The sequence below is a fragment of the Acipenser ruthenus genome, chromosome 6, assembly GCF_902713425.1.
Source record: "Acipenser ruthenus chromosome 6, fAciRut3.2 maternal haplotype, whole genome shotgun sequence".
Classification (NCBI taxonomy): Eukaryota; Metazoa; Chordata; class Actinopteri; order Acipenseriformes; family Acipenseridae; genus Acipenser; species Acipenser ruthenus.
Window position 1 is genome coordinate 56,758,051 of NC_081194.1, and position 27,555 is coordinate 56,785,605.

At 39.5% G+C, this 27,555-nt stretch overlaps 1 protein-coding gene across 4 annotated transcripts in view; it reads left to right on the plus strand.

The window, feature by feature from the left end:
* Positions 1-16,873, plus strand: part of LOC117411099 (disheveled-associated activator of morphogenesis 2-like) — a 129,286-nt gene extending 112,413 nt beyond the window's left edge. For all 4 annotated transcript variants that reach the window (XM_034018204.3, XM_034018206.3, XM_034018205.3 and 1 more), the window contains 2 exons: positions 6,203-6,373; positions 11,756-16,873. In XM_034018204.3, coding sequence (XP_033874095.2) covers positions 6,203-6,373; positions 11,756-11,974 — 390 coding nt within the window. In that variant the 3' untranslated portion in view covers positions 11,975-16,873. The remainder of the gene's footprint in view (positions 1-6,202; positions 6,374-11,755) is intronic.
* Positions 16,874-27,555: the final 10,682 nt, after the last annotated feature.

A 27,555-nucleotide genomic window follows, 5' to 3' on the forward strand; every position in this document is an offset into this window, starting at 1 on the left:
CAAACTGTTGTAGACTTTTGTGCTTTGTCGCTTTGCCTGTCAAACGTCTTCTAGAGATCATACTGAGATTTAAAAAAAAAAAAAAAATCGGCGCACAGAAATATATATTTGTTGTAACTTTACAACTGTCAGATGTGCAAGACGTTGTGGAACAATATGCTTTAGTAAATAAAATGTACAATACAAGTTGAACTATTTGGGAACTGCTGTGTTTTATTAAGATAATTTTAAAACTGTTTCATAGCCTATTTGTTATGTGTTACACACACGGTGCATTTAAATCAACGTGGGTTTCGCAGGGAGATTCAGGTCACTCATCATGGTAATTTCTTCCTCATAGCTCTCAGATAGTGTTGTCAACAGGCTCCAGAATCTCTGGACATTTTAAGGCAGGTCAGGTTTTTTAACTCGCCTCTCTAAACTGCAATGTATTTGACATGTAAAGTGAGTGTGAATTACTTCAGCAATTCAGTAAATGTATTTAATTGTTTCATTGTTGTGGCGATTCTACCCGGAGAGCCTCGTAACAACGATTAATTGTATTGCTTGAATTTTTTTATAAAGTAAACAATATCTATCAAAATAGCGCAACACCATTATTATAGATAACTTTGCACTCACCTGCGCTCTTTGTAAATTATGTACGTTTCAAACTGAAATCTTATTCAGGGATATATTTCCATTCGGTAATAAACTATAGATTTTGCACGTCCCTTGTTAGTAGCTGCCAGTCTGTTTTTCATTCAACAGTTTCCTTCCGTTTTCTTGACTGTTTTTGCAGATTCAGTATTCGGTTCAGTATTCGGCCGAATCTTTTGAGATGGATTCAGTATTCGGTCGAATCCCAAAAACTTGGATTTGGTGCATCCCTACTTGAAAATATAACATGTGTTACATTGGATCAGTCATTATATCAGATCAATGGAAAGTCCAAGATCTGATGATCAAACTTTCATGGCATATTCCATTCATCTCTTAGTGTGTTGGAGTTAGACACAGGTGCACTAACAAGTCAAGCACCGACTGTCATGCTCCCTACAAACATGTTTCCTTATAGTCTGTGTTGTAAAAAAATATGCAGTCACATTACAGTTTAGGGTTTTATATACTCTTCACTGAGACACGTTGCTTATCATGTGATGAAGCTACTCCAAACTAGACACATTTGTTTAATAACGTAGCTATCAACAGTTTTTGAATTACTGTACCCCAGTTGACATATATATCTAAATATGCATCTGTTATTATTAAAGAATCCAAATTTACTGTAAAAATATGAATTTTGTGGTCCCAGGCCTCACACATGCAGCTGCAAATCTTTAGGTAATGTAAATAATCTGTCTATATATATATATATATATATATATATATATATATATATATATATATATATATATATACACAGTATATATATTCACATCTCTCCAGAACTCACAGCTGTCCCTCTGTATTAACACTTCCAGCAGTTGACACTGACAGGTTAATGATGTTCCTATCATAAACACAGACACATGCACAGAGCATTACAGCTTACTTCACCCATTAGACAAGACAGCAGAATTGCTAACATTTCTTCAAAGCAGTCAGTCAGCCATAATGGATGTGTGATGCAATTGTCCTAAATTGGGCACTACAAAAGTTGAAAAGTATGGGCAGGATCATTTAACAGAACAAGTACAAAGTGCTGGGGAGACAGGAGAAGAGGGAAAGTGTTTGTCCATTCTGCAGAATGCCTACCCATATACCTGCTCTCTACCTCCCCATTGTGTGTGTATTAATCCTCTTCCCCCATCACAAGTCGCTTCTGACCACACTCAGTGGCAGTCCTTACTTAAAGACACTGTGGTCTTTGCTCCGCGATTTCCAGGTTGACGGAATTGACAGAAGCATCTGCCTCCCTCATTTTACCTTACAAATGATTGAGGGTTTGAAGTTATGTGTGATGCATTTCCCAGCTGCAGCTTCAGAAATACAGATGATCACTATCAAACCCATCTTCAAACCACTAGAATGATTACTGACCATAGTTAATCTGTAGCTGCCAGGGGCTTTCCAGATATTGTGCTGGACAAAGTTGTGTGAGGAATAACTGTAGGTTAAGGGGTTTCATCAACTAATTCTGAACTCTGAACTTTGTATTTGCCATTGAATTTTGAGTATGAGAGTAAAAATGCAAGCACAACCTGTCAGCTAAACCCTGAACTAGAGGTTACTCTGACTGTATCCAGAGCTCCAATGGGAGTGGCCCCCCTCCCTCCTTCAACCCTGCCCAGCTCCACTGTTCTTGGCCAGGGCAGGGCGAGCACTGAGCTTGGCCACCTTGTGATTTTCCATCATTTTGTAGCTGTAGGAAGTAGAGGAGGGATGTGTCCTGGCTTGTGTAACTGACAACTAACAGGCAGCTCTGAACGAATTCCAAATAAACTGAAACGCAAACCATACAGACCCAGGGATCGGTTTACTGCTCCTTGTTAGTTTCGCAGCAGAAATGCATGATATTTGTTATTCCAATTTGTGCTCCGTTATCCTTTGTAATAATCCCACTTTTGGGAAATGGGAATAGAGTAAGCTTGAAGGAGGGATAGGAGAGGGAAGCTGTCAAAGACAAAATACTTTCCAAGTCAAACTGGCTTGGTCTTCGTTACTTTTTCTAGCTCTTTTTTCTGCGGTCCCTTTGAATTCCAGTAAAACTGTGGAGCTGAGAGTCAGGGGAAGGAGCTTCCTTGATCAGGAAGCTGGCAAAGGAAAGCTGGCAGGGAACTGTAGACCAGGGCAGGGGTGCTGCAGGATGTGAATAGGAGAAGTCTTCAAATTGATGACAGCTGTTTGACAATCTGTGAAGAATCTGCTAAGTGCATGTAATCTGGCTTTTTTCTCTTCTTCTTTGGGTTCTTTTTTCCTCTCCTTATATTTGAGCAATTTAGACATCTTTTTTTAAAATATGTGTTTTAGTGCGAGCATACAGTTTGGCAGTTGTAGCACTTGATGGAATTCCAGGCACAGGTACTGTCTATACAGGACACACAGACACACCACACCGGGGTGCTGGTAAACTGGAGACTGATGCCACAAGCAGATCTCCCCTCTTGTAATTGGCCTAGCCCAACCATGTTTTTGTTCCCAGAATTGATAAGATAGGAGAACATTTCTTATATCAAACGATAGTTCTCTACTTCTAATTAAATCTAACTAATGTAAACTTGTGCACCTGTTTTATATACCTCCCTGCTGGGTATCCATTAGGAAACTAGTAAGTATTTGTTCGAGTGCCACGTGTTCCTGGTCCCGCTCGCCCTCGCTGCCCTCTCCCTGGCAGCTCACTCTGAAACCCCAGAGCTGCAGCGTGGGCTGCCATTTGGAATGCTTTTCTAGCTAGAACTCCTCATAGCCCTGGCAGCAATGCTTTTACTTTATTGATAGGAGGATTAATGTGGGGTAAAGGAAAGGACCAGCCCTTCCTTTTAACAGGACAGGCGTCAGCACCCAGCAAACCCAGGCAAGCGCCCAGGGCCCCAACGCCCAAGGGGGGCCCACACAGATACAGAAATAAAATTGCAAATATGAGTAAATGTACTATTTCTGTCCCGGCTATCCTACTCAAACAGCCTAGGGCTAGAAACGTTTTCACTAAACTAAACTGTATGAGTGCAGTGCAGTGAAACTTTTCAGATCTCCTGCTTATATTCTGTTCCCTTAGTCCCGCCTCTTCTCACTCCCTATTGGCTTTCGTCGTCCCCAGTTCCTCGTAAAGCTGTTGGCTGATCTCGACATACAATTATACAAATGTGCCAATTAAAGACATTCTATAATTGGTACATATCCGTCATACTTTCCAAGACTTTCATTTGACAAGCGTTTTGTTGAGCCTCATTATCAAAACGTCTATTATTATCATAATGCCTAAACGCCTATTATAATTTTACGATTTTAAACCATCAAAAATGAAACCTGCTGAGGCTCTGGAACCTCCAGATAAAAAGTAACACAAATCTTGATGTCAAAAACGGAAGGAAAAGACTACAAAAAAAGAAAATCTAAAAGAAACTGCAGTAAGTACCCTGTCAAATGTTCTATTCTTATTTAAAAATGATTATTTCTGTAACATGTGTGGGATTTAGGGGTTAAGGTGGAGGGAGGGGGGGCCACGGGCATTCCATTGCCCGGGGTCCACAAAAACATGCTGCCGGCCCTGACTTTTAACACCAACAATAAACAGAGAGCACTCCTGGTCACAAGTTAAATGACTTTGGAAATCTTAAACTGGCCCAGGTTCAGGTCAGGATTGAGGTCCGGTTGCAAGAATAAACACATGCATTTGCATGCAAGAAGATGCTTATATACAAGCTCTCACTGTATTATTGCGCCTGTGATCTATTCCAACTCGATAAAATCCCTCAGGATATTGCATCTGTCTGCTGAGGTGAAATTAAAATTCACCTGATTCCTTCTTGACTGATATGTCCCCCGAAGGGATAAGGGAATGTAGTCCACTAATGCAAATACAGATGAAAGTTAAAAAAGGTTGTAACTGTCTGTCTTACCAGACTTCGGTTTAATTGTACTGAGCATTACAGAACATGGTTTTGCTTTGCAAATGCAGTTTTCTGGTTACTTCTCTTGTAAATCAGATTTAAACAGTAAATTTAATTTTAAAGGGATACATTTATACCATCGTCATTTTCTGAAGATTATAACAACTTTAATATCCTATTCTGAAAAGACTCCTAAAAGATATATTTCTGACGTGAGATAGTTTTAGAAACAACCACTAGGGATGGAACTGTAATTTCTGCTCTCGTTAAACGGTATTGTATAGAGATTCTCCGTGTACTAACTCACAGTTGCAGAGGGGGCACAAAGATGCACACCCCTAGTGGCTATTTCTTAAACCACCTCACATTAGAAATTATTCTCAGAAGAAGGATATTTCATAGTAATCCTGGTTACCAATGACCCAAGCAGAAACAGCAGTAGAGAATAGTACATAACACACATGCCAGTAAAATGATATTAAACATCATGAAATAAGGATGGTAGAAATTTCCTATTAAAGTACGGTGCTACCAAAATAATTCCAGTAAATCGTATCTATTATATATTGCTGTAATCTCGATCTCAGATTTTTCCATATGAAAAATTAAGGAATTAAGTCTCCACTTTAAAGAAAATGAATGACAACCATTTTTTTTTCTGTAGAAAATATGTGTATATATATATATATATATATATATATATATATATATATATATATATATATGCTCCATTGTCTACAAAAACTATATGGTCAGATAGTTTTTCATAAAAGGACTCAAATTCGGTGTTGGACAGTACAGCATGGAAAGGACTGCAAGATAATTTTTTTTTTTAAAAACTGCAAGATAATATTGTTTAAAAAAACTATGAAAAAATGCTATTAAAAATCAAATACATGTGTAACATAATGTGTGCCTTTCATATAGGAAAATGTGTAATCTACAAAGTGATGGTAGTACATATTAGCCCAGATTTACTGAACCCCCTTGTTAATATTTTGTAATGCAAGTGGTCCATGCTGTTTCTTGTGGCTTTGTCAGTGCTCTGGCTGCTGAGCAGGACAGGCCACACAGTCGTCTTGCATTTCCACATGAAAGCAGCTGGCAGCACTTGAGAGGACAGAGTGCTGGTGACTCAGATCTGGAACTCCAGTGCCCTCCAATGGACCCTGCATAATGCAGTAATCCTGTACGGCTGTGTGTTCCCAGTGAATGGCGGGTTTGATTCTAACCATGAAAAAGAAACTTGGCATTACCTTGGACAGAGCTGGACCAGTGGTAAAAGACATTAGCGTGGGAGGATCAGGGGGATTTGAAATGTCTGAGCAGCAAGACTGGATCCCTCACACTTTGTTAATGTGTGCTTGTTGTTTGCTTTTTTCTCGATTTACCAGCGATTGTGGTACTGGTGTATTACTATAATGTCAATTTCAAGATACGGAATACGCAACCTGTTCTTGCTTCATTTTTAATTTTTTGTGCATTTTCGGTTTTGTGTTCTTCCGCTAGGGGAAATTAGAACCTTTTTTTTATCTTTAACTTATTGTTAGAATTTTGCTTTATCGTTGCATCACTCTGTCACTATATTAAGTAGTGCTGTAATAGCTTGACATCTCAGTCCATTGGATTCAAAGAGCCTGTCCTGACCCCAGCCGTCTCTCGCTCTGCAGTTCTCCAAGGCCCTGAGGCACTTTGGGGAGGATGAGGGCCGCATGCAGCCGGATGAGTTCTTTGGGATCTTCGACATGTTCCTGCAGTCATTCAGCGATGCTCAGCAAGACCTGCAGAACATGAGATGCAAGAAAGAGGAGGAGGAGCGGCGCGCACGCATGGAGGCCATGGTGAGACAGTGTGTGCGGGGGGGGGGGGGGGGGGGGGGGGGGGGGGGGGGGGGGGGTCAGACAGCAGGTCCAGAACAACACGATATCACAGTCATCTTAACTGCTAGTCTTCTTCTTGTTTCAGCCATCACATCTTTGTCACTTCTTAAAGCGTAGAAGTTAAAAGTGTCCATGTGGCTTCAACAGTCCTCTCAAGTTCAGCTAGTACACCAGATTGTAACCATTGATAAGTCCCCCTGCAACACTCTGCCCCCAGTGGATGTACAACATACAGCAGTATGGAGTACCACATAGAACTAATTGGGGTGGATGGGAAGTGTTGCAGGGGTACTGGTTAATGGTTACACTCTAGAGAGAAGACACGTTTGAGAGCCCTATTGAGGCCGTGGGGGTGATTTAAAGTTCTGAGTTTTAAAATGTTTTAAAAGAATAATTCATACCCATACCAAGTGTCCCTAATAGTTCAAAAGACCTTTTCTTGAAATTATAACAGACTTGTAGGACTCGAGTCCGACTCGAGTCACATTTTTTGGGACTCGGACTCGAGTCACGGCCACAAAAGACTCAGACTCGGCCTCGTGTGACTCGGACTCTGACTCGAACATTTGGGCTCTGTGATTCGGAGATATTAACAATGAGTCCTTTTTTATTTTCAATTACACAAGTAATATTACAATTACTAGGAAACTGCACAATAAAAACCCACATAACAAAACATTATCCAACCACTGGTTAGCCCTGGTGTCTTTGCAGCCAATCATAGTAAGAATAAGAAATTGGAAGCGAGTTAGGTTGCAGCGTAAACACACCCCCACACAATCCAACTGGTTGTAAACACCCCCCCACACAAACCCTATTTTAGCCATAACAGACCAAGTTTCTTTTTTCCCCTCATTTGCATGAAGTTTTATAAGGAATAAATAATGTCAGCATGATAAACAAGTAAGTAATTATTTTTCTTTATTACTTTAAACTGTGTTCTAAGTTTTTTTAAGTACGGTAGACATACATTTCTAAAACGGCATTCTTGAAAAATACATAATTTGATTCTGCTGAACTCCCTGCATCTTTGGAATATATTAATTTATTCGTTTGCACTGAAAACAATAGAACATTGGTCACCTTAATACTTTTGGGTTTACTAAAAACAAAAATCAATGAAAAAAGAATAATCATGTTATAACCATACTTTTAGAGCTTCTTAATTCATATCAGAAAGTTGCTGTGTGAGTAAATATTCTGTGCTTTCCTTCTAATCTCCACTCGTTCCCAGCACACGCCGTCACTGTTTGCAAGCAATGTCAATGAATTCACCTGGCAAATTCGGTGTAAAACTAGGCACTAAAGTCTCAAATCGAAAACTGCCTACCGTCAAACAGGCAGATATATCAAACTGATATGACAGAATGTGACAGTCTGGCTCGCAGTGGTGAGGGTGATGACGTCACGGACCAGGAAGTAACTGAATCACAAACAGTGGATGGGCGGGTGAAGCTGAGTGCAGTAGCACTCAGCGTATTTATTAACAAACAAAATATTAAACAAACCAACAAAACACAAAACAAAAGGGCACGAGGGCCAAACGAATGAACAAACAAACAAGTAAGTGATGTGCTGGGTAATCCAGCACGTTTTAGCAATTGTTTTCCAAATGTGGCTTTCTCTCTCCTCTCTCCGCTCTCCCGTACTCTCCTCTACACTCTCAATCCCAAATGCAGAGAGCTGCAGGTTTATATACTCTGGCCGAGGGATTTAACTAGTTGGTAATTATCTTATTATCCCCCGGCCAGAGTCTGCACGCGTTTGGTAAGGATGCATGACTGTCAGCTATTTAAGTAATCAGTAGCTGATCAGCCATGCATCCTCACGGGGTTTTTAAATAATAATAAAAGACGCGGCGCTTTTACCCGCGCCGCAAACAAAAATACAAATAATAATAAATAGGGGCGGGACACTCCGCCACACAGAAGGACTGATTAATAGCAAAAAAAGAATGACAGAATAACTTAATACCACTTGTGAACGAGTGGTTTGCAGTGCTCAGGTATACAGGTGAGGCAGGGTCTCCAACAATGACAGACACAAAGTTAAACAGCACTTTAATATTGCACTTTTCTCGGTTTGAGACCGTCAAATAATAAGGCTGGCTCTACCCAACAATGGGTATTGCCAGCATATAACAAAAGGGGTTGCAGCCCCGAAATAAAAAGACAAACACAAACACGCAACACAGACACAAAAACACATCTCCACACTGTTTGTCCAGACACATCTCCAGACTCTTTGTGCAGGTGTGGTGCTCTCAGCAGTGGTGGTGTGTATTTACAGGCCCGGGCTTAGCGCTGGCTTTGTATTAGCCATCTGGCAAAGACAAATACAGACAGTTTATCAATGGATAAAACACTCCACTCACATTTCCGGTCCTTGTTTCCTCCAATTAACCACAGAAAAGGAACCGATCATGGCGTCACGCCGCCCCTAAAGTACCCTAAGCCCCGCCCCCTTCCAATAGCTGGTTCAATCACGTCTCCTCCAATTCATGACTGAAACTTCGCTCACTGTACTAGGGCGAGGACTCCTGGTACCGTGACGTCGCCCCCTTCCTGAATGGCCAGCTTCCAACTGCCCCCGGAATGAACTGCCCACCCATTCAGTACGAGGCACGCAGTTCCTGTTGTACAGTGTCCTCACAGGTCGAGAGGGAGATTGTTGATTCGGATTCATTCGCTCTTTGTCACACCACTTCATTTACCAAAATGAAAATAATTTATTATGGATGCGGGAAAAACACATTAACAATACGCTGTGCAGCGTCAGCCTAGAAATCTGTCTGTGTGAGCTTCATGTTTTTATTTCATTATGAACCCACACAAAGGTGAAATTCATAAATGTAATATTTTTGGGGGTAAAAGACAAAAGAGAAAAAATACATGATTTGAAATCAAATGAACTGAAGCACAATCTCGTAAGTGCATCATTGTATTACAGACCTAATAAAAGTGCAAATGCAATGAAAGTGAAACATAACGTTCCTGTTTTGTAAAACAAATAATAATAAATGTATTATTTAAGAACACCGTATATATACAGTTCTGGCAAAGTCTAAAACAGATTGGCAGATTTTACAAGAATTTAAGTCAAAGTAGATGCTATAGTCAGAGGTGAAAGTAACTTTAATTTCTTACCTGTGTAGTATTATTTTCAGGTACACGTTAAAACGTGGTACTCAGTGCACTGTGCTTGCCCGCGCATTACTAAACAACTTCTGCTAAGAAAGCAGGGAAGCGCCCATTCAAATCTGGTATGTTATCATATTTTTCCACCATTAAGAAAGTAGTGTGAGAATATTTATCATATGCAATACATTGGGTCTTGTACATTTTTTTTACTTGTGCAACTTTGCGGGGGACTTCTTGTGAATTGTTTTTTTCTTTTTAGAGAAATGAGTTGTCTGTTTCCAGTTTAAGTTTGCAAAAAAAAAAGTGTAATTAATGGTAAATGTACCTCTTTTTGACAATAGGAAAACACTCATCAGATCACAATTGACTGCACCTGTACCAAAATCTGACAGCGCACCACTTTCTAACACTACACCGGCTCTGTAGTCCAGATCACAGCTTCTATCAAAGTGCAAAAGAACATCCACAAACTAGAACTTAAAGCTTATCTATAAACTTCAGGTCCATTCAAACAGTATTCCAATTCCAAAAGAAAAGAAGATAGTGACAGACAAGTTGAAAAAGGCATGCGAATAGAATAATCTAGCTAGAAAAAATAAATTATAAATCTTTTTGTTTTTGTATTTTTATTTTTTATTATTTGTGCATTTTTCCTGAGGGATTATCAGACAACGTCCGTTAGGGAAACTGTTCTCCCAACATCTAACACTTGATTTGCATTTGTTTCATGGACTCGGACTCGAAGTCAAGGACTCGTGACTCGGACTTGGACTCGAATGATAGTGACTCGGATAATAATAACCGTAATGGAGTGTAATTTTATATGCACTGTAAAATAAACAACATAACAGATTCAAACAAATGTGTATTTCCTGATTGAAAAACTGGATTATAAGATATTTAAGATACAGGATGGCAAACCACTTGTTGATGCCTGTATTTGAACTATTTGGATGTGAATTAATTGGGCAGGTAGATGGAGGGCATCAGAGATAGTGAGTGTGTCCGTCTGAGGGACAGAGAGAGGCAGAGAGTGTGACAAAGTGCTTGTGATCTTGCCAACCCAAGGACTGTGTGTTTGTGATGCGAAAGAACAGGGAGAATTCCATGCACTGCCTCTTTAAGCAGCATCCTGCAGCCCCCTCGGGAGTCCTGGGAATTCTGCTCTCACACACTAGCTCCTGAAGACCCGCATTCCATTTCAGCAGCCTCTGACCTCACTCACACACCCACTTACCAAGCACAACCCCAAACCAAGCAGGCCCCCTCGACTCCGTAGCCAAAGGGAAACAATTACGGAGATGAGAGAACTGAACATACCTTCAGCAGAAACAGCTTCCAAAATCTCCAAATGCAAGTACATTAGAGCAAAATCCACGTGCATTGGGAACAATCCATCTCATCAGCCTGGGAACAAACTTCCAAATAATACAAACAGGAAACATCAGACTCACAGTGTGATGCAATGCAGTATGTGCAGTGGATAATCTGACTGTAGTAAAGTTGGACTGTGTCAGTCACTTCCAGACTTTGACATTGTCACTACCCCTTGATATGTGAATGAGAAAAGAGTCACAGATCAGATACATTCATTCACTGGCAATCTATATCGTTTCTGAAGACGGCAGTTTCTGAGTCTCAATTTATTTATTTGTAAATAAGGGTTTGCTCTTTCCCATAAACATCCTTCTAGACTGCAAGCACGTGGACAAGACGAGAGGGAGGGCAGGTTTGTTTACATTGGGCTACACAGGTTCATATGCATACTGTAGCTAATAGAGAAGATTTCAGAGGGAATGAACCATTATATGCATTTACATCATGATTATATGTCTTTGAAACATTCTAAAATAGACCAAGAATCCATTTTGTTGTTAGTTATAGAACACAACCTAATGTAATTTTTACTGTATCAACCTGTCAAGAAACTTGAATGCAATCAATTGTGGCAATGAAGGACACACACTTAAACTGTTAGATTGCACAGGATGCAGTGTGTTGTGCAAACTGCCATTAAATGGCAAGGGCTCAAATGATTTTAGTAGTGCAAAACTTGCAATGAATTACTCGGGGCATTAATTAAACTGCTCTTGAGACTAAGTGGTCTTGTGCTAGTTTTATTTTTCTCAGAAAGTTTGCACTTTGAAACAGGCCCTCATGACTACCATATAATGAAGAAGATTTGTGCTGTTTGTTTCTGCAGCTGAAGGAGCAGCGTGAGAAGGAGCGGAGGCTGAAGAAGATAAAGGCAGGCAGCATCTCAGAGGAGAGTGGCGAGTTCGATGACCTGGTGTCAGCCCTGCGCTCAGGGGAGGTGTTCGACAAGGACTTGTCCAAACTGAAACGCAACCGCAAGAGATCGGGGAGCCAGCTAGTGGAGAGCAGTAGCCGGGAGCGCACCATCACCAAGGTCAATTACTGACCAGTGAGTGCCAAGCTCCCACTCTTTCAATTAATATACACAGATATATTAATTGCAGGAGTAAACACAGGGCCACTTAAGGTAGATTTTAACGTGCTTTCCTAATGACTGTGGCCAGCCAAGCTGTCTTTTCACAGCCAGCCTGGAATGTAAGAAAGATTGGGATCACTTTTCCAAGTGCCTCTGCTCCACAGATTGCCAAGTGGATTGACATTTGTGGGAAAAAATGACACTGCCATTAAAGGAGCAACGACTTATCAGATTGAGGATGCAAAGGGTCATATTTTTTCAAAAAGTGATGACTTCATACTGGCTCCACCCAGTGCCAAAGCAAAAAAAAAAAATTATATTTATACAGAGAGTTGTGAAGATGTCACAGTCCTGTTTATTTGTTCTTCATTTTTGGTCATCACTACCCAATTTAGTGTTTTTAGATGCTTGTGACTTGCTTTCTGCTGAAAGACAGTATTTTCCCCTTTCAAGGTAATTTCCTGGAAAGTTCTAATTTGTTTGGCACTGGGGGAATTGGCCAGATACAGAATTGTAAATCTCTCAATGCAGTCTGCCATTCACCACACCGCTGAGATAAATATGACTGCATGTTGTGTGTGTGTGAACTCTGAAGGCAGGAGCAGAATGTAAGATCCTTCCATTAACAGTACCATATTAATCCAGCACTTCACTACATTGCATTGCTAGTTTTACGAGCTTTCTAGAAACCAAAATTCTGTACAGGTAAATGATAAAATAGTTTAGCACTTGACTAGCAATGTTCCTCTGGTACTACTCTGTTGGTTGTCCCACCTGATTAAAGTGGAAATATTTTACTTGTATTCGGTATACTACATGTGTTGGCAGACTCCTCACGGTACTTTATCTTAAGGCCTCCTATATAACATTACCATGAACAATGACTTTCCACCACTGAAGAACCCCTCTGCAAGAACTTCTTGAGAAGTGCTTAGGAAACCTGCATTCAGTCAGCTGTTAATGATCTTTAACAAGGCTGTGGTGGGGTTGGGGTGGGGTATACAAGTGGTTTGCTAGTTCTGGTTAAATCCAGTACAGGCAGACACCATATTGACACAAAGGAGGTAAATGCAGTTCAGTTATTATTTTTGTTGTTATCTGTTAAGAAGTTATTTAGAGCACATAACCAAAAGGGCTAATTGTGATATGTCTAAGTACCTTTCACTGAATCCTCCAGCAAATCATTTGCAAGTTTGCCTTTCTGTAGCACAGGCCTCTGGCGAGTAGGCCACAAGTGAACTCAAAAGTAATTTGCAACAAGGACTAGTTACAGCAGCTATCTAAGTTCCTTTTCTGAAACTGAGACAAAGCATTGCAAGCTGCGTGATGGGGACACAAATTGTTGAGGAGAGAATATGGCAGCAAACTGTTTACTTTTAGGAGATCAGACCTGCTCGTCCTGGAAAGGAAAGAGGAGAGCGAAACAGATCAGAGATTTCAGAAGATACAGTCATCTCCTATTCTTTTGCTGTGTTGCAGTACAAGGTTAAGAAACACACGGTTCAGAGTTTGTGCACTGTCATTATGGGACAGTCTGATTTGTCACCGCATAGAAGGAAGGACCTCTGTCACCCACTAAATACAATGAAATGGTCACAGTAAGATGCATTTCCTGTCAGATGTTTTGAATATTCTGCCACTGGGTGTTGCATTGAATTTAAGAGGAGGTAAGCCATTTTGAATGCATTCCTGAGTTGCGTCTGGCGTTTGTCTGTATAAATGGGTAGGTCCGCACCTTTTAAGCTTCTCTCAGGTTGTTTTTGATACCCATACATTAGACCCCTGACAAATGAAGATACAAGCGGTATAGCAATAGCTAATGGGGTTTCTCTCTTTTGTCAATCATGGTGGAGTGAAAGTTTGACCTTTTATCAAGGGTTTTGGATTTTGCTTTTTAAACCAAAGGCAGCACTCTGAAGAAATTGCTGCCCCCAGAAAGAGGCTCCCTTCTGACAAATTACTGCAGAACAGAACTGCCCTTTAGAGCATGGAAAAGGTATAATCGCTGGCTAATACTGGTTGCTACCTGGTGGTATAAAGGGAAGAGAAAATAGTGCACATAATTTATTTGTACCAGTTAACTTTGTCGTAAAGACTATTTAATCATAATGGTTTTCCTTTCCCTGGCAATATCCCATCCTATCCTAGCATTCCTGTGAGGGTATATATTGCAATAACCCTACAACCTACATCTTTTCAGTGGTTTCTATAGAGTAATTATAGGGGTTTTCCAAATATACAGGTTCCTTTGGTTCCGTCCATAGAAACTGTTCATGCCAATGAAGAGAAGGAAGCAAGTGTAATAATTAGTTTCACTTTAGTTTTGCAATAAAATCAGTTGCACTGAAGCAAATGTGGCCCGTGGGCTCCTGGTGAAGTAGACTATCTGTAAGGGTTCACCCAAGGAGAGGCTCCCTGTTTGCTTCAATCTGGCATGGCACTAGAAGGACTGGCTCTTACCGTGCATGGGGATCCATGCCCTCCCTGTAATAAGCTAGTTGTGTTGCTGCACACAGCAGATGGTTTGACGATGATCTCAGGATAGAGTTGTGATTTGCTGAAGGTGAAGGTCGCAAGTGTTTCAGATTGTTTTTTTTACTGTCTTTCTTAGGGGAACAGAACACATCTTTGATATATTATTTATAATAACATATTTTCTGGATCTTATTATCAATACAAGCAAGTGCTCAGTTGACAATGATAATCCAAAATGATTGGGGACCCAGATCGTGATTTAGTATCCGTAGCATCAATATTGATGCCTCCATCCCAACCTCAGCAATTAATGACCTTGTCCAACCTTTGATCCCTCTCTTGCACTTTAAAGATGTCTGCTTTTCGTTTCTAAAGATCACCTTCACTTTCCTGAAATCATTGTCTCCTAACTCATCCCAGGGTCTACATGGCCCTAGAATCCCCCAAAATGTCCCAACCTTCCTTTTCAGATCAGATCCGTTAGCTTTCATGATAGTCTGCAAGCCCCCTATATATCCTCCTTCCTTCTTCACACTTTTTACTTGAAGCTGCTAGTCTTGCTGAAGAAAGTCTAACATTCCCTTGGATTGTTTTCTGTCAGCTGTGGCTTTAAGCTTCACCCATTCAGACGACAGCCCAGGTGTTTCAGGAAATACTTCAATTACTCCAAAATTATTATTATTATTATTATTATTATTATTATTATTATTATTATTATTATTATTATTATTATGTATTGTTTAACCTTCAAGTGCCTATTTCCTTTAATACCAGTACCTTATTGTTCTGTTGCTTTTTTGGTGAACCTTTTTAAACAGGGGCAGTTTTAAAGGGGTGCAACTGTTTTATAAAGCGGGTACCTTGTTATATTTAATCCAGAACACACCAATGCCAATGTATACATTGGTTCATGGTACAGTGTTTAATGAAGCCTCCATGCAAGGACATGTTGGACTCTATTTTAATGACTGATCCCAATACCACTGTTCTTTAACTCTAAATCAGTCCAGCTGTGGTGTTCCCTCTGGGGTGATTCATAGAACCACTTATTAGCATTACTTCATAAAATAAAGTAAAATGAGGTTCAGGGTTATAAATTGTAAGGCGGCAGTATTAAGATGCTCAGATCATAAAAACCAAAGACCTGAAGTTTCACTTATCAAAGCATCAACCCTGCCAATTACAAGAAGAGAATGTCCCCAGAATTGAGGTTTATTAATTACGTTTATCACTGACCAATACAGATGGCATATTCCTGTCAGATTCCTGATTTTCTCCTTCAGGAGAAAAACAATGGGTTCATAAGACAGGTGTGGAAGTAAAGCATGGACTAAAGCATTGAAGCATGAAACAAAATGCAGATTGTTAATCATTCATGATGAGTTGCTGATCCTAGCTAGAAGGGGAGATGCTGTTTGAGATCTGTTTGTTTTCGACAATCTCTCTTACGGTTAGGATCAGCTTGTCGCTTTCCAGGTACACGTGTTGTGTGTTTGTGTGGGATTGTTTATTGTTCTAAATCAGTGCCATCGAGATGGTTTTTATTCAGTGTTGTGTACACGTTAAAAAGTCAGTCTTATAAAAATGAAAATGTATATAACAATGTAATATAATTTTTGAAGTACAAAACTAAATAAAAAGCACAATTGCAAAAAAAAAAATTATGCCAAGGGCTACTGGAGGCAGGAAATGGGTGACTGTGAAACAGACTTTACAGAAAAATATAATTATCCCATTTATTGAACATCGGCACTGAGGTGATGTGTAAATATCAATATACATTGCTGCTATTTGACTATCTATACAAGAGCATGTTCCCACTTTGACTTTAATCGTGTGCCAATCTAGAATGTACTTAGAGTTCCATAACTTCATGTGTGATTTTAACATTTTGTAGATCTTTCCCTTAAACTTGTGGATCAGTTTTGATGCTCCAATTAGTTTCATATAAACTCTTTTGGCCCCACTTGCTTCTATACTAAACTATAGAACAGGTGTGGACAGTATTTAAAACGATATACTCTTTGATGAGGTGACATAACAATTTATAACCATATGCATATAATCCTGCATACAGCGCCATTGTTTAGCCATAGTTGAGATGAGAGCATTAAACAACTCATACAGTATCTGGCACAATTAAATTAAAACTATAATACATTAACTAAATCTCTAGGTAACGTAATAATTATCAGATTTTATATTTGTATGTATTCTCTTAGACTGGTTGCACCCCTCTACAGCTCACCCTAATTTGAAGCAGTTGGTCTTATTAAGGGTTAATATTTTTTTTTAAGCCAACTATTATGAAAGTTGTACAGTTCTGTATGTATTGTACACAGTTTTAATTGTTAAAATAAAGTTAAGGAATGTCTAAGTAACCTGTAAATCATACCTCTATTTGCCTTATGTTTTATGTAGACACAGTATTTATGCTAAGAATCTATAATATTATTATTTATTTCTTAGCAGATGCCCTTATCCAGGTTGACTTACAATTGTTACAAGATATCACATTATTTTTACATACAATTACATTATTTTTTACACGTTATTTTTACATACAATTACCCATTTATACAGTTGGGTTTTTACTTGAGCAAGCTAGGTAAAGTACCTTGCTCAAGGGTACAGCAGCAGTGTCCCCCACCTGGGATTGAACCCACGACCGGTCAAGTATCCAGAGCCCTAACCACTACTCCACACTGCTGCTACATTATAATGATTTCCATTACATGAGAGTAGGTGTTAAAACTTCATTGGACTTATATTGGACTCAGCTTTCGCCAAGATAAGCACCAACTAAGACATAGCTTCTTTTACTGTGAACTAATGTGATCCATCTGTGTTTCCTCCCATCTGATGATGTACATATCCTTCTGCCTGGTGTTGATGGCTGAAGTGTAATGCTGGCACCAGGGATTAGCCTATTTTGCCTCCCTGGCGCATCAGCACACACAACAGCTGCAATGCTGGCTCCAGGGATCAACCACAGTGCGGCCTCCCTAGCGCATCAGCATGACAACCATCTGGACTGAACTGAGTAGGGTACTTCTCTGTGGGCACCTTCCATCCTTGGTGTTTCGTCGACTAGCCCACGACACCTTAAGAGTGCTCAACAGTGACTCTGGTATCCCAGCATCACCCCCCTCTGTCCCCCACTCAGCTAAACCCAGCTTACTTACCTTCCTTTACATCAATGTTGCTTTCTTTCTACTGTGCTTGAGATCCCCAACCAGAATCATTCAATCTCAACCAGAGCCAGTTGCTGCTGCTCTCTGCTGCTTCAGATAAGTTCTTCATTATGCGTCGCAACTCTTGACCACTGAATCCGATGTCTCTAAGAAACCAGGTTGTGGAGTGTGCTACAAATCCTCTACAACCCACCTCCACTGGGTAAACTTGGACTCTCCATTCTTACTGTTCTGCTTCAGCAGCTAGTTTAGTATACCAAAGTGTCTTCCTTTCATACACCTCATCCACAGCATCCTCCCATGGCACTGTTAACTCTACCATGCTGATGCAGACCACAAGACAATATCAGGTTGAAGGTTAGTGGTGGCAATCTCAGGTGAAAAAATAAGCCGTTGTCCAACATCTGCCACCATTTTCCAGTCTCTAGCAGCTTTCAGTTGTCCTAGACGAGTTTTGGTTTTAATACCTTTTCTTGGTGGTTGCTCCCCTGGATGGAGGAAGGTTCATGTGTCATATATTGCTGGAATTGGTGGCAACCTGTTGGTCACGCTGCACTTGTCTTCCAATGCTAGGCCAAACATAGCAGCACCTGGTCATGATGCCAGGTAAACCATCCTTGGCTAAGACCCACCTCGCATCTTGTCAAAATGTGTCTAATGTAGCTGTCGATGAACACAAAGGACACCACAGATCCTCTCCTACCCCTAGATTAAGGTTCTGTGGTGAAGGAAGAACATCATATGTTAACCTGATGAGGAAACTCATCCTGCTTTGTTCCATTGTCCATGGATCTCGCCAGCTGAGTTTGTGTTGTTCCATACTCTCCCATCTCATCTATTCTCCCTGCTTGGCCTGGGAAACTGCCTTTATGCTCCTCATCCTCTCCTCCTGCTTTTACACCTTATTGACTAGCAGCTTCCTCTGTTGAGCTGGAGCTGCTTTGTGCCATGTAGGAGGAGCTAAACTGAGACCAAGGCCTCCTCTTCCATGCTGTACTTGCTCCATGATATCACTAATGCAAAGGGCAGCCTTTGCATCTTCCACAGCTTCATTTGCCACCCACTTTCTTCCAGTTTTCAACACAGGTGCTGCCTCCCTCACACATTTGTCATGTGACTACCAATGTCATTTCCAATCGAACCTTGGCGCACTTAAACTCCTCGGTTAGACCTGAGACTGGCAGCTGCAGTGTCCCTTTACCATACAGTCCCACTCTGCTGAGGCAGCGTGGAACTCCTAACCATTTTCTGACGTATGAACTGATAAACACTTTCAGCATCTGTACTGTTGTCAAGGAAACCTCACACTCAGTGAGTGGCCACAGAAGTCTTGACTGAAAACCCAGCTGAAAGCAGCAGAGTTTAAGTTTGTCCACAAAAATGGAAAAATGTAACATTTCAAAAGGCTAGAAGCTAGAGGCAATTTAATCCTCTGTTGAAGCCTATTAAGACCCTTTTATTTAGCTGACCCTCCTTTAAGTATGACTAGCAGTGAAAAGTATACTGATGTTTACTGCCTTTTACAGCAGTTTAGTAGAAGTTAAACTATTAGATTTTGGGAGATGCAATTGCATTGTTTTGGGGATGTTCCAGGAACCACCCGACCTCAGGCTGTGAACCTGTGAAGAATATCTTTGTTTCTTCAGGTCTTCATTTTTAGTCTTAATTTGAGCAAATAACTCCAAACTAGCCAGTAAAGTAAAATAAACAGTCCCTTATTTATTCAGCTCTTGCATACAGTAGGTAGCAGTTTAGCTACAGTTCACTGAAAGACGTCTGGCGATCATTATTACATGTACAAGTCAAATACAAAATAAGTATAACCTGGTCCACATTCTGAGAGCCATCAAGCAGTTGATGTTGCTAGCTGGGACTAGTATTGTACCCCAACTTAAGCACCCCTGAGAGGCAAGTGATAATTATGCTAATCAGGAGGCTGCAAACATGCATGGTCCCTTAAAGTGACATTTCTTAGACAGATTCATTCCAAACCTCCAACACAGGAGTGCACAGGAAATATCTGAGGCAAAGACAGATAATGTGTTGTGTACTTTAGGTTTGTCTCCCCCTGCTGGGAGTTCTGATCTGAACAGTGCTGACCAACAGAGCTGATACTTGGTGGAAATGCTCTGGCAGCAAGCCCTGCAGTCACCAGGGCTGTTGATCTAGGTATGGTTAGGATTATGAGCAGGGTATAGTTCTACTGTGGTGACTTTACAATAAAATGAGTTCACTCCACTGTCAACCAAGAGATGGGTACATTTTTATTCTATTCCCCTTTAAATTGTATGTAATTACTTTTGAGTTGAATTACAGAGTAATAACAAAGTGGACTAACTTCCTCAAAAAGCGTGGCTTGAAAGTGACCCAATTCTGAAGTGATGGCACCAGTCCCCTTTCTTTACTTTTATTGTGAGAAATCGCTGTCAACACAAAATGATTCATTTCTGAGTGCCCATGCTCAAATATCACATGGGAAGTGCTTTGAACTGTTCTCAAAAAGCTTTGAAAAGCCCAGTTGCTTATCAAAGTTCTAATCTCTTGTACTTCCTCAATGATGCTGTCTCCATGGCTACCAGTGGCATCTCTTGGTCCCATCAGTGACGCTACTATAAAATTCCAAACCAATCAGATTCTGTCAGTTCTACCTTTGTTTAATCTAACAAGTATAATGTGGACAGGTCAGTAAATTAGACGGTATAAACATGTGTTCAAGATCACACCTTAAACCTTTATCTTTAGTAGTAATTCTCTGCTTTCAGTTTCAGGTTTAAGTTTTGTTAACTGTATTAGGACTATACAGCTGTTTGTTTCATTGGGTGTATTTTACTTGAACTTGGATCTCAAGAAGATCTTTCGGAAAAGAATCCTAGAGGTTGATTAGAGACGGTTTTAGAAATGTAATATTGGCCTCCTCTGCAACTATAGCAACTGTATAGCTGCACACTGCTTGTGGTCATTTTCTAAACGTCCTCAGTTACAAAATGTTTAACACATTATGAACAAACAGGCAGATGGACACACAAATAAGCAGATACCTCAGTATCCAAGAGCACCGTCATCAGCGTATTCAAACCAAGGCCTGTAGTGGATTCATCAGCTGCCTCGCCTCACCTCTGTAGCATCCCTTACATCCAGGAAGTGAGGACAGAGGTTTGCTGGGGTGGGATATATATATATATATACATATTAAGTTGTCTTTCACATACGGTTATTCAAAACTAAGGACTTGCTTGAAGACTCAAAGGGGCCGAAGTAATTGTTTGTTTGGAAGAGAGAGAGAGAGAGAGAGAGAGAGAGAGAGAGAGAGAGAGAGAGAGAGAGAGAGAGAGAGAGAGAGAGAGAGAGAGAGCATGCACATCTGAGTGTGTGGATCGTTTGGGAGTCACACAGACCCCTGGCTGCTTCTTGTTTAATTCAAGCCCTGCCAGTTCAAAGACAGCTGGCAAAGTTTGAAATGAATCAAATGAAACGCAGAGGACAGAAAACAAAGCTCTGTTAGCAGACAGCTGACATTAGAAGCCCTTGGGACTCTGCTCTCATTAAACTAACTAACCAAGGCTTACTTCTTAGGAGCAGGAACAACATTATTACTGATCCTTCTTTCATTGTGATGAAACTAGAGGTGCAATCAGCAACCGATTTCCCAATCGAATATCACATAGACATCAAGATAGATCTAAAACATTACTGGTACCGAGAACATTCCTGTGCTGTTGTCCCATTGCTGCTAGAACACTGGAGTGAACCTGATTGTGACAGGGTGAAGACCCTGCACATGAAGAATATGTAAATAGTTAATTAATCAGTCAAATATTTTTTATATATCTCCTTTCATAGCAAGCCATCCCAAAGACCTTCATAATAAAATAAGTAAAAAGGCCCATGAAAACAAGACCAAACAATAAAAGAATAAAAGTAGAATCAAATAAATAAATAAATAAATAAATAAATAAATAAAATATTAGTGGGTATTTTGGTGTGGTTTGTTATTTTTTCTGTGTAAAAAAAAAAATTTTTTTTAAATGGTTATAACTTTTCTACCAATTTCATCAAACAACTGTTTTTATCTTAATTCACATTGTGTTTTGCTTTAATTTACATTAAAAAGGGGACATGGTACGTGGGGTCACATGACCAATTTAAACCAAAAAAAGATCTGATTTTAAATCATTTGTTTTCGGTTTACTTAATTATTAAATATTTACTTTTTTGTTAAAAGAAATGGTTTGGTACCCCTTAAATGTAAAAAATCTGAAAAATATATATTTTCTGTTTGGGCCCTCCTAGTTATGTAACTAGGTGAGCATGTATATAAAACAGGCTGTGGGCCCTGCAAAAAGGGGGAAGAGGAGTCATGTGCTTTGCGACCCACGTCTTCAAAGACTGCAAGTTTAACCTCTGGTCTCAGCCAATGAAGAGACAGGCAGGAATGTGACCAGGTCTCCGCAGACTCAGGGGGCACTGCGAGATACAGATCGATTACAGAAAACCTGCCTCGACAGATCAAAGCACTCCTCTCTGCGACATGCCTAATTGCTTTCACTTCATTAATCTCTTTGAAGTTTGAAACTTTACATTTCTAAAGCTAATTAAATGTCACATTTTTAGACTAAGGCGCCTGGGTTCAGCTGCAAGAGAAAGAGCCAAAAATCTGTGTGCTCTGGAAGAGTTCTGTTGACAACGTTATGCTTTAGAACAAACCGCTGCTGAATTTAGAAATCCATTACAAATTACATGATGCAAGCTATTTCAATGCTTACTCAGAAATTATTTCTACAGTCAGACAAAGGACAAAACATTACTATAAGATGTAGTTTATTCTGCAAAACACACTTGTGTAATCAAGCATGGCTTCTTTATTTCCAAATATCCGTTAACAGTTCATGTTTACCTGTATTGCAATAAAATAGGATGCCAGGGAAGCTGAACCCGTTTCAAGCCAAAGTGTTTTAACAAGCAAGGCTTTTTATTACTTGTTTTTTTGTTTGCTTTTAATGTATGTATCAATTACCTATATGTATGTAAATAAAAAGAATGGCTTGTTCTAAAGTATATCAATGTACTGTGAGTGTTATCTTTTTTATTTTTTTTTACACTTTGACTCGAGCAAAGTCCATTTTTCTTGACGCTGTAAATTTACATCCTGTGTTACAGGTAATAGGAAGTAATGTAATGTAAGTCCCTTGGTTAGTACCCCTTAAAGAAAGGCTTATGGTCAAGGTCCTTCCAGGCCAAGGAATATGTTTTGGGTCATTCATATATATTATTTTTTATTTTATTTTTATTTTTATTTTATTTTCTTTACTGTACTTGTAGCAGCAGTTCTATAAAAGCAGCTGATCCAAAGCAGTTCCAGTAGTTTTGAGTTTAAGAGCCTTTGCTGACAGAATGGGGACTTTGTTGATGTGCCAACACACCACTAACACGACTATTTTCCATAAGGGAAAAAAAAGAATGTTGCAAAATTCTAAACTCTACGGGCACATCATTTTTTTCTGACTAGTTCTACGACGTTCTTTTTTTAATTTAATCTTTTTTTTTTTTTCAGACAAAAACGGTTTAGGGGTTTTAATGCAGTGAAAAACCTGTGGGCAAATGGACCTTCAAAGACTTTTAAAGCTAATGTGTGCCAGAATCAGATTTATACTGTTGCAGGTTCTGTTAGTTGCCAGCAGGTGGAGATACTGAGTACCCCTGTTAAAAATCAATCACTGAAGTTCCAGAATAGATATGCCACTGTATGGTTCATTGTGCATCATTAAGGTTTAAGACACAGAGGTTTGGTGCTGCTAGTCCCTGAACAGCCAGTCTGCCTCTCTCCCAGCCTTGACAGGAAGCCAATTAAAGATGCTGACAGGCCTCATCCACCTGTGCTGAAATGCTTTCTGCAAGACCAGACTTCACATGCTTGTTTTGTTTGTTTGTGTCTCCTGTCACAAGGAGAATGGTACCCTTCACTTTGTGTGATGAACTGAGTCTTCAATGGTTTAAGAACATGTTTCATTGGAAAAGCTGACATTTTTTTGACTGCTGGACTGGTTTGGATTGCAGTCTTCTGTTTCCTTATATTTTGCATTCCCCTATAATGTTATCCCAGTATGGTACAGTACCATTTGGCTGTTATTTCTAGATACACAATAGACTGGTTTCTGAAAGATTATGCAAAGCAAAACTTTCAGAAAGGAAAAAAATGGTTCACCATCATGAAGTAAATGGTACATTTCAAGTTTTGCAGCATTAGATAACAGATGAAAAAGAGAACTTTCCAAGGTGCTGATTAACAAACAAACAAACAAAAAATAAGTTCCATGAAATTACCATAATTTGTTATCATACAAACAGGTACATATCAGCATTTGTAAATAATAAATGTAGGATGTAGGTTATATTTGCATTCTGAGCCATTCGAAAAAAAGGCATAATTCTGTAGTAGTGACATCAAAATGGCATATTTCATCTAGAAGATTATACTTGACCTTTGACCCATATTTGACTCCTGTGCACCCCGACCACTTTCGAACAAAATTGAAACACCTTTTCCTTAAAATTACGTTATTTTTTGCAGTTCATTGTCTACCCAGTTTAATCACCATTCCTGAATTATAAAATAGAAAATTATATTTAAGATTCTTTAATATTGACTTAATTTACATTATTATTATTCATTAAATTCACTTGCAATTTTAACCTTATTGTCTTTTTTATCACAGATAATATCTGTGTATTATAAAATAATAGATGGGCTTCAGTGAGTTACAGGAAAATAATTCCATCTCAGGTTTCAGTGAGTTTATAAACTACTCGACCTTATTTGATGTCACAGAAACCCTAGATGGAATTATTTTCCTGTAACTCACAGAAGCCCATCTATTATTCTCAATATACATAAAAAAGAATCTCTGTTTCAAGGAAGTTATGATATCAAATCCTTTGTTTATTAGTCAGTCAGTTAACTAGCTACTCTAGGTTTACTTCAAAAAATCTTATAGCATCTGGACTTGTCAGCAAATAGCATCTGGCGTTGTCTTTTCGTTTTCTAAATGTTTTTAAATGTATAATGCTGCCCTCTAGTGTCAAATATAACATCTCACTCATTTTGTTGGAACCTAGACCAGGTTTTGAATCATCAAACTGAGATTTTGAGTTGCTGCTTCTTTTGCCCATTATCAGTTTGAATTTGGAGTAGACTTTGAGGCGCTTGGGGTTAGGATCAGAACACTTGTGTGCTGTTACTAGGGCAGGACAGTTAATAAAGAACAGCCTCTCAGCTTGGGGCTGTTGTTGAACAGACCAAGTTAGCTGGAGTTTTCTGGTAACAGTAATATGTGTGGCTTGCAGTTTCGCAAATAGTGTGTAAGTGTTCTCCCGATGATGTCACAGTGTATTGTTAACAGGCCACTCATGACTCAGGTAGAAGTTCAAGAACTTTAGATACACAGAAGTTCGGGAAACGCTTCAAGGCTGCTAAAGTTCCAAAACACAAAAAACATTATCTCATGTGTCTTTATTTAAACACTGCCACTGCCATGAGTCTCCTGTCTTGTGTCACTGTTTTTGTGACACTCCTTTTAAATGTATGTGTACAGTGCAAAAATAAAATGTACCGGTATGCGCCAGTGGTTTCATTTATTCCTTAACAAGCAGCAGTTTGCCAAATGCACACTTACAGTAAGACAAGTGTCTGCAACTGGATTTGTAAACAACTGTCAAGAGTCAGGACATTGCCATTATGCTTCATGCCTCTGAAATTCTCCATATCGGCAGTGACACTGAGTTGCACCATTGGATTGCTTTGCCTCAAATTCATTTCTATTTGAACTTTTCATGATCTTTACAGTCATTCTGAGTGTTTGGGTTCTAGTGCACTAATACTGAATTTTAATAATTGCATTTCTCCCTTTCAGAAACCACCTGGCATTATCTGTGCTTTTAGAATCATAGTTGCCAGCCATCATAAAAAAGGGTAAAATTACACTAAAGGCAACTTTTACCTTTAAAGGGTACATGAGGACCTTTTTATTGTATTGTGTTACATGTTCCCATGTGTTGCTATAACTGATTACGTAAGGTGTGTGTATGGTTTACTTTTTTTTTTTTTACAATTACCATTTTTTTAAACTTTTAAATTGCATTCCCTGCCTCAAGCTGGCTTCCCATGTACCCGCATGAAGCTCTCAGAACTACGTTTCCCATCATCCTCCTGCTCACATATGTAACTGATATGGGGTGCATTCACGATACGCGGACTTTGCTAAGTCTGCGCAGATTCTGCGGAAAACCTGTCCAAATTCATCGTCTGCGTGAACTCAGCCGGAAAAGACGTCACCAGGTCACGCATCCATGGGCTTAAAAGTCTGCACAGCCGCGCAGCTTCTCAAGAGGTACTGCGCTGGAGCAGCCGCAGTTCAAAACAATAGACGAGCGTTGGCTGACAAAGAAGTGTGTAGGCAAGCAGTTACAATCCTCACGCCATGTGCTACTGCCACCTAGTCAGGGGGTGTGAATCGCCTTCGAGTCATGTCATTAATAATCTTATGAATGATTTGTAATACAAATTAAAATGATTTGACTCTTTTTCCACACAGTTATTATACCTTTCAAATATGTATTCTAACGGTTTAAACATGTAAAATAATAATAATAATGCTAAACGATTGAAATGAACCTAAAACCGCTGTGTTATTTTCAGCAGGTGTAATTAGTTATTGATGAAAGGCTATCAGGGACAGGGAATAACCTACTTTGAGTTAAGGAGAATAAATCAGCTTTAATAACAGGTGGTTGAAATGAGATATGTGACCATATGTGCAAGTATTAGAACTATTTTTGTCCCAGATCAAAATACAGTACTGTCTAACAACCCCTTTGTGAGAGGGCGGGGGGGAATCCTGCCCGTTATAATACTCGTTAATTTGTCTCACATCACAAAACATACGTGTATTATCTCTTTTAGCAGGGTCTGTTTCTACTATACTTTCTCTGATCATGCTGTAAATTATGAAGCTGGTGGAGCACAAGGGGAACTTCGATTGCATCCACTTCTTCTGCGATTAGAATTTCTCTCAACACCACCTCCATTTTGGTTCTGCTCAGAACTGTTGTTCATCTACCAAAGCTGTCCACGCTCCGTCTGCACAGACCGTGACGTCAGACGCAGACTCCCGTCTGCAATCTAGCCGGCAAAAAAGTGTCGTGAACGCACCCATGGATTTACCAGTGAGCAGGAAGATGATGGGAAACGTAGTTCTGAGAGGTCCATGCGGGTACATGGGAAGCCATCTTGAGGCAGGGAATGCAATTTAAAAGTTTAAAAAAGTGGTCAAAATGTAAAAAAATTAAAACAATACACACACCTTACGTAATCAGTTGTAGCAACACATGGGAACATGTAACACAATAAAATAAAAAGGTCCTTATGTGCCCTTTAAATAGTTTTGGGCCACTTAAATAGAAACATCTTGTATATGGGCTCTATTCACAAAGCTTTAACGAATAAACTATCTTAAGAAAAGTGGTTTTGATTAAATAAAGCTTGTTATTCTACTGACAGCCACAAGGGGGCAGCGCCACCACAGTCAAAAAAGAAAATTAAACAAATTACCTTTCTGCTGTAGGATGGAACAATGTCTTGATCCTTTCAATTCTAAGAGTTTTCTTAAACTAACACCTGCACAAATATTTTAAAACAGGAAGACATTACTTTGTCCAATGGTAGTGAATAGAAATGCTGTAAACCTGTAAAAGAATAACTCCATAATTTCCATTCTGGTGGTGTAGTTTTTGTTTTTATTATTATTATTATTATTATTATTATTATTATTATTATTATTATTATTATTATTATTATTATTATTAATTTTCAGTAAGGTATACAAACAT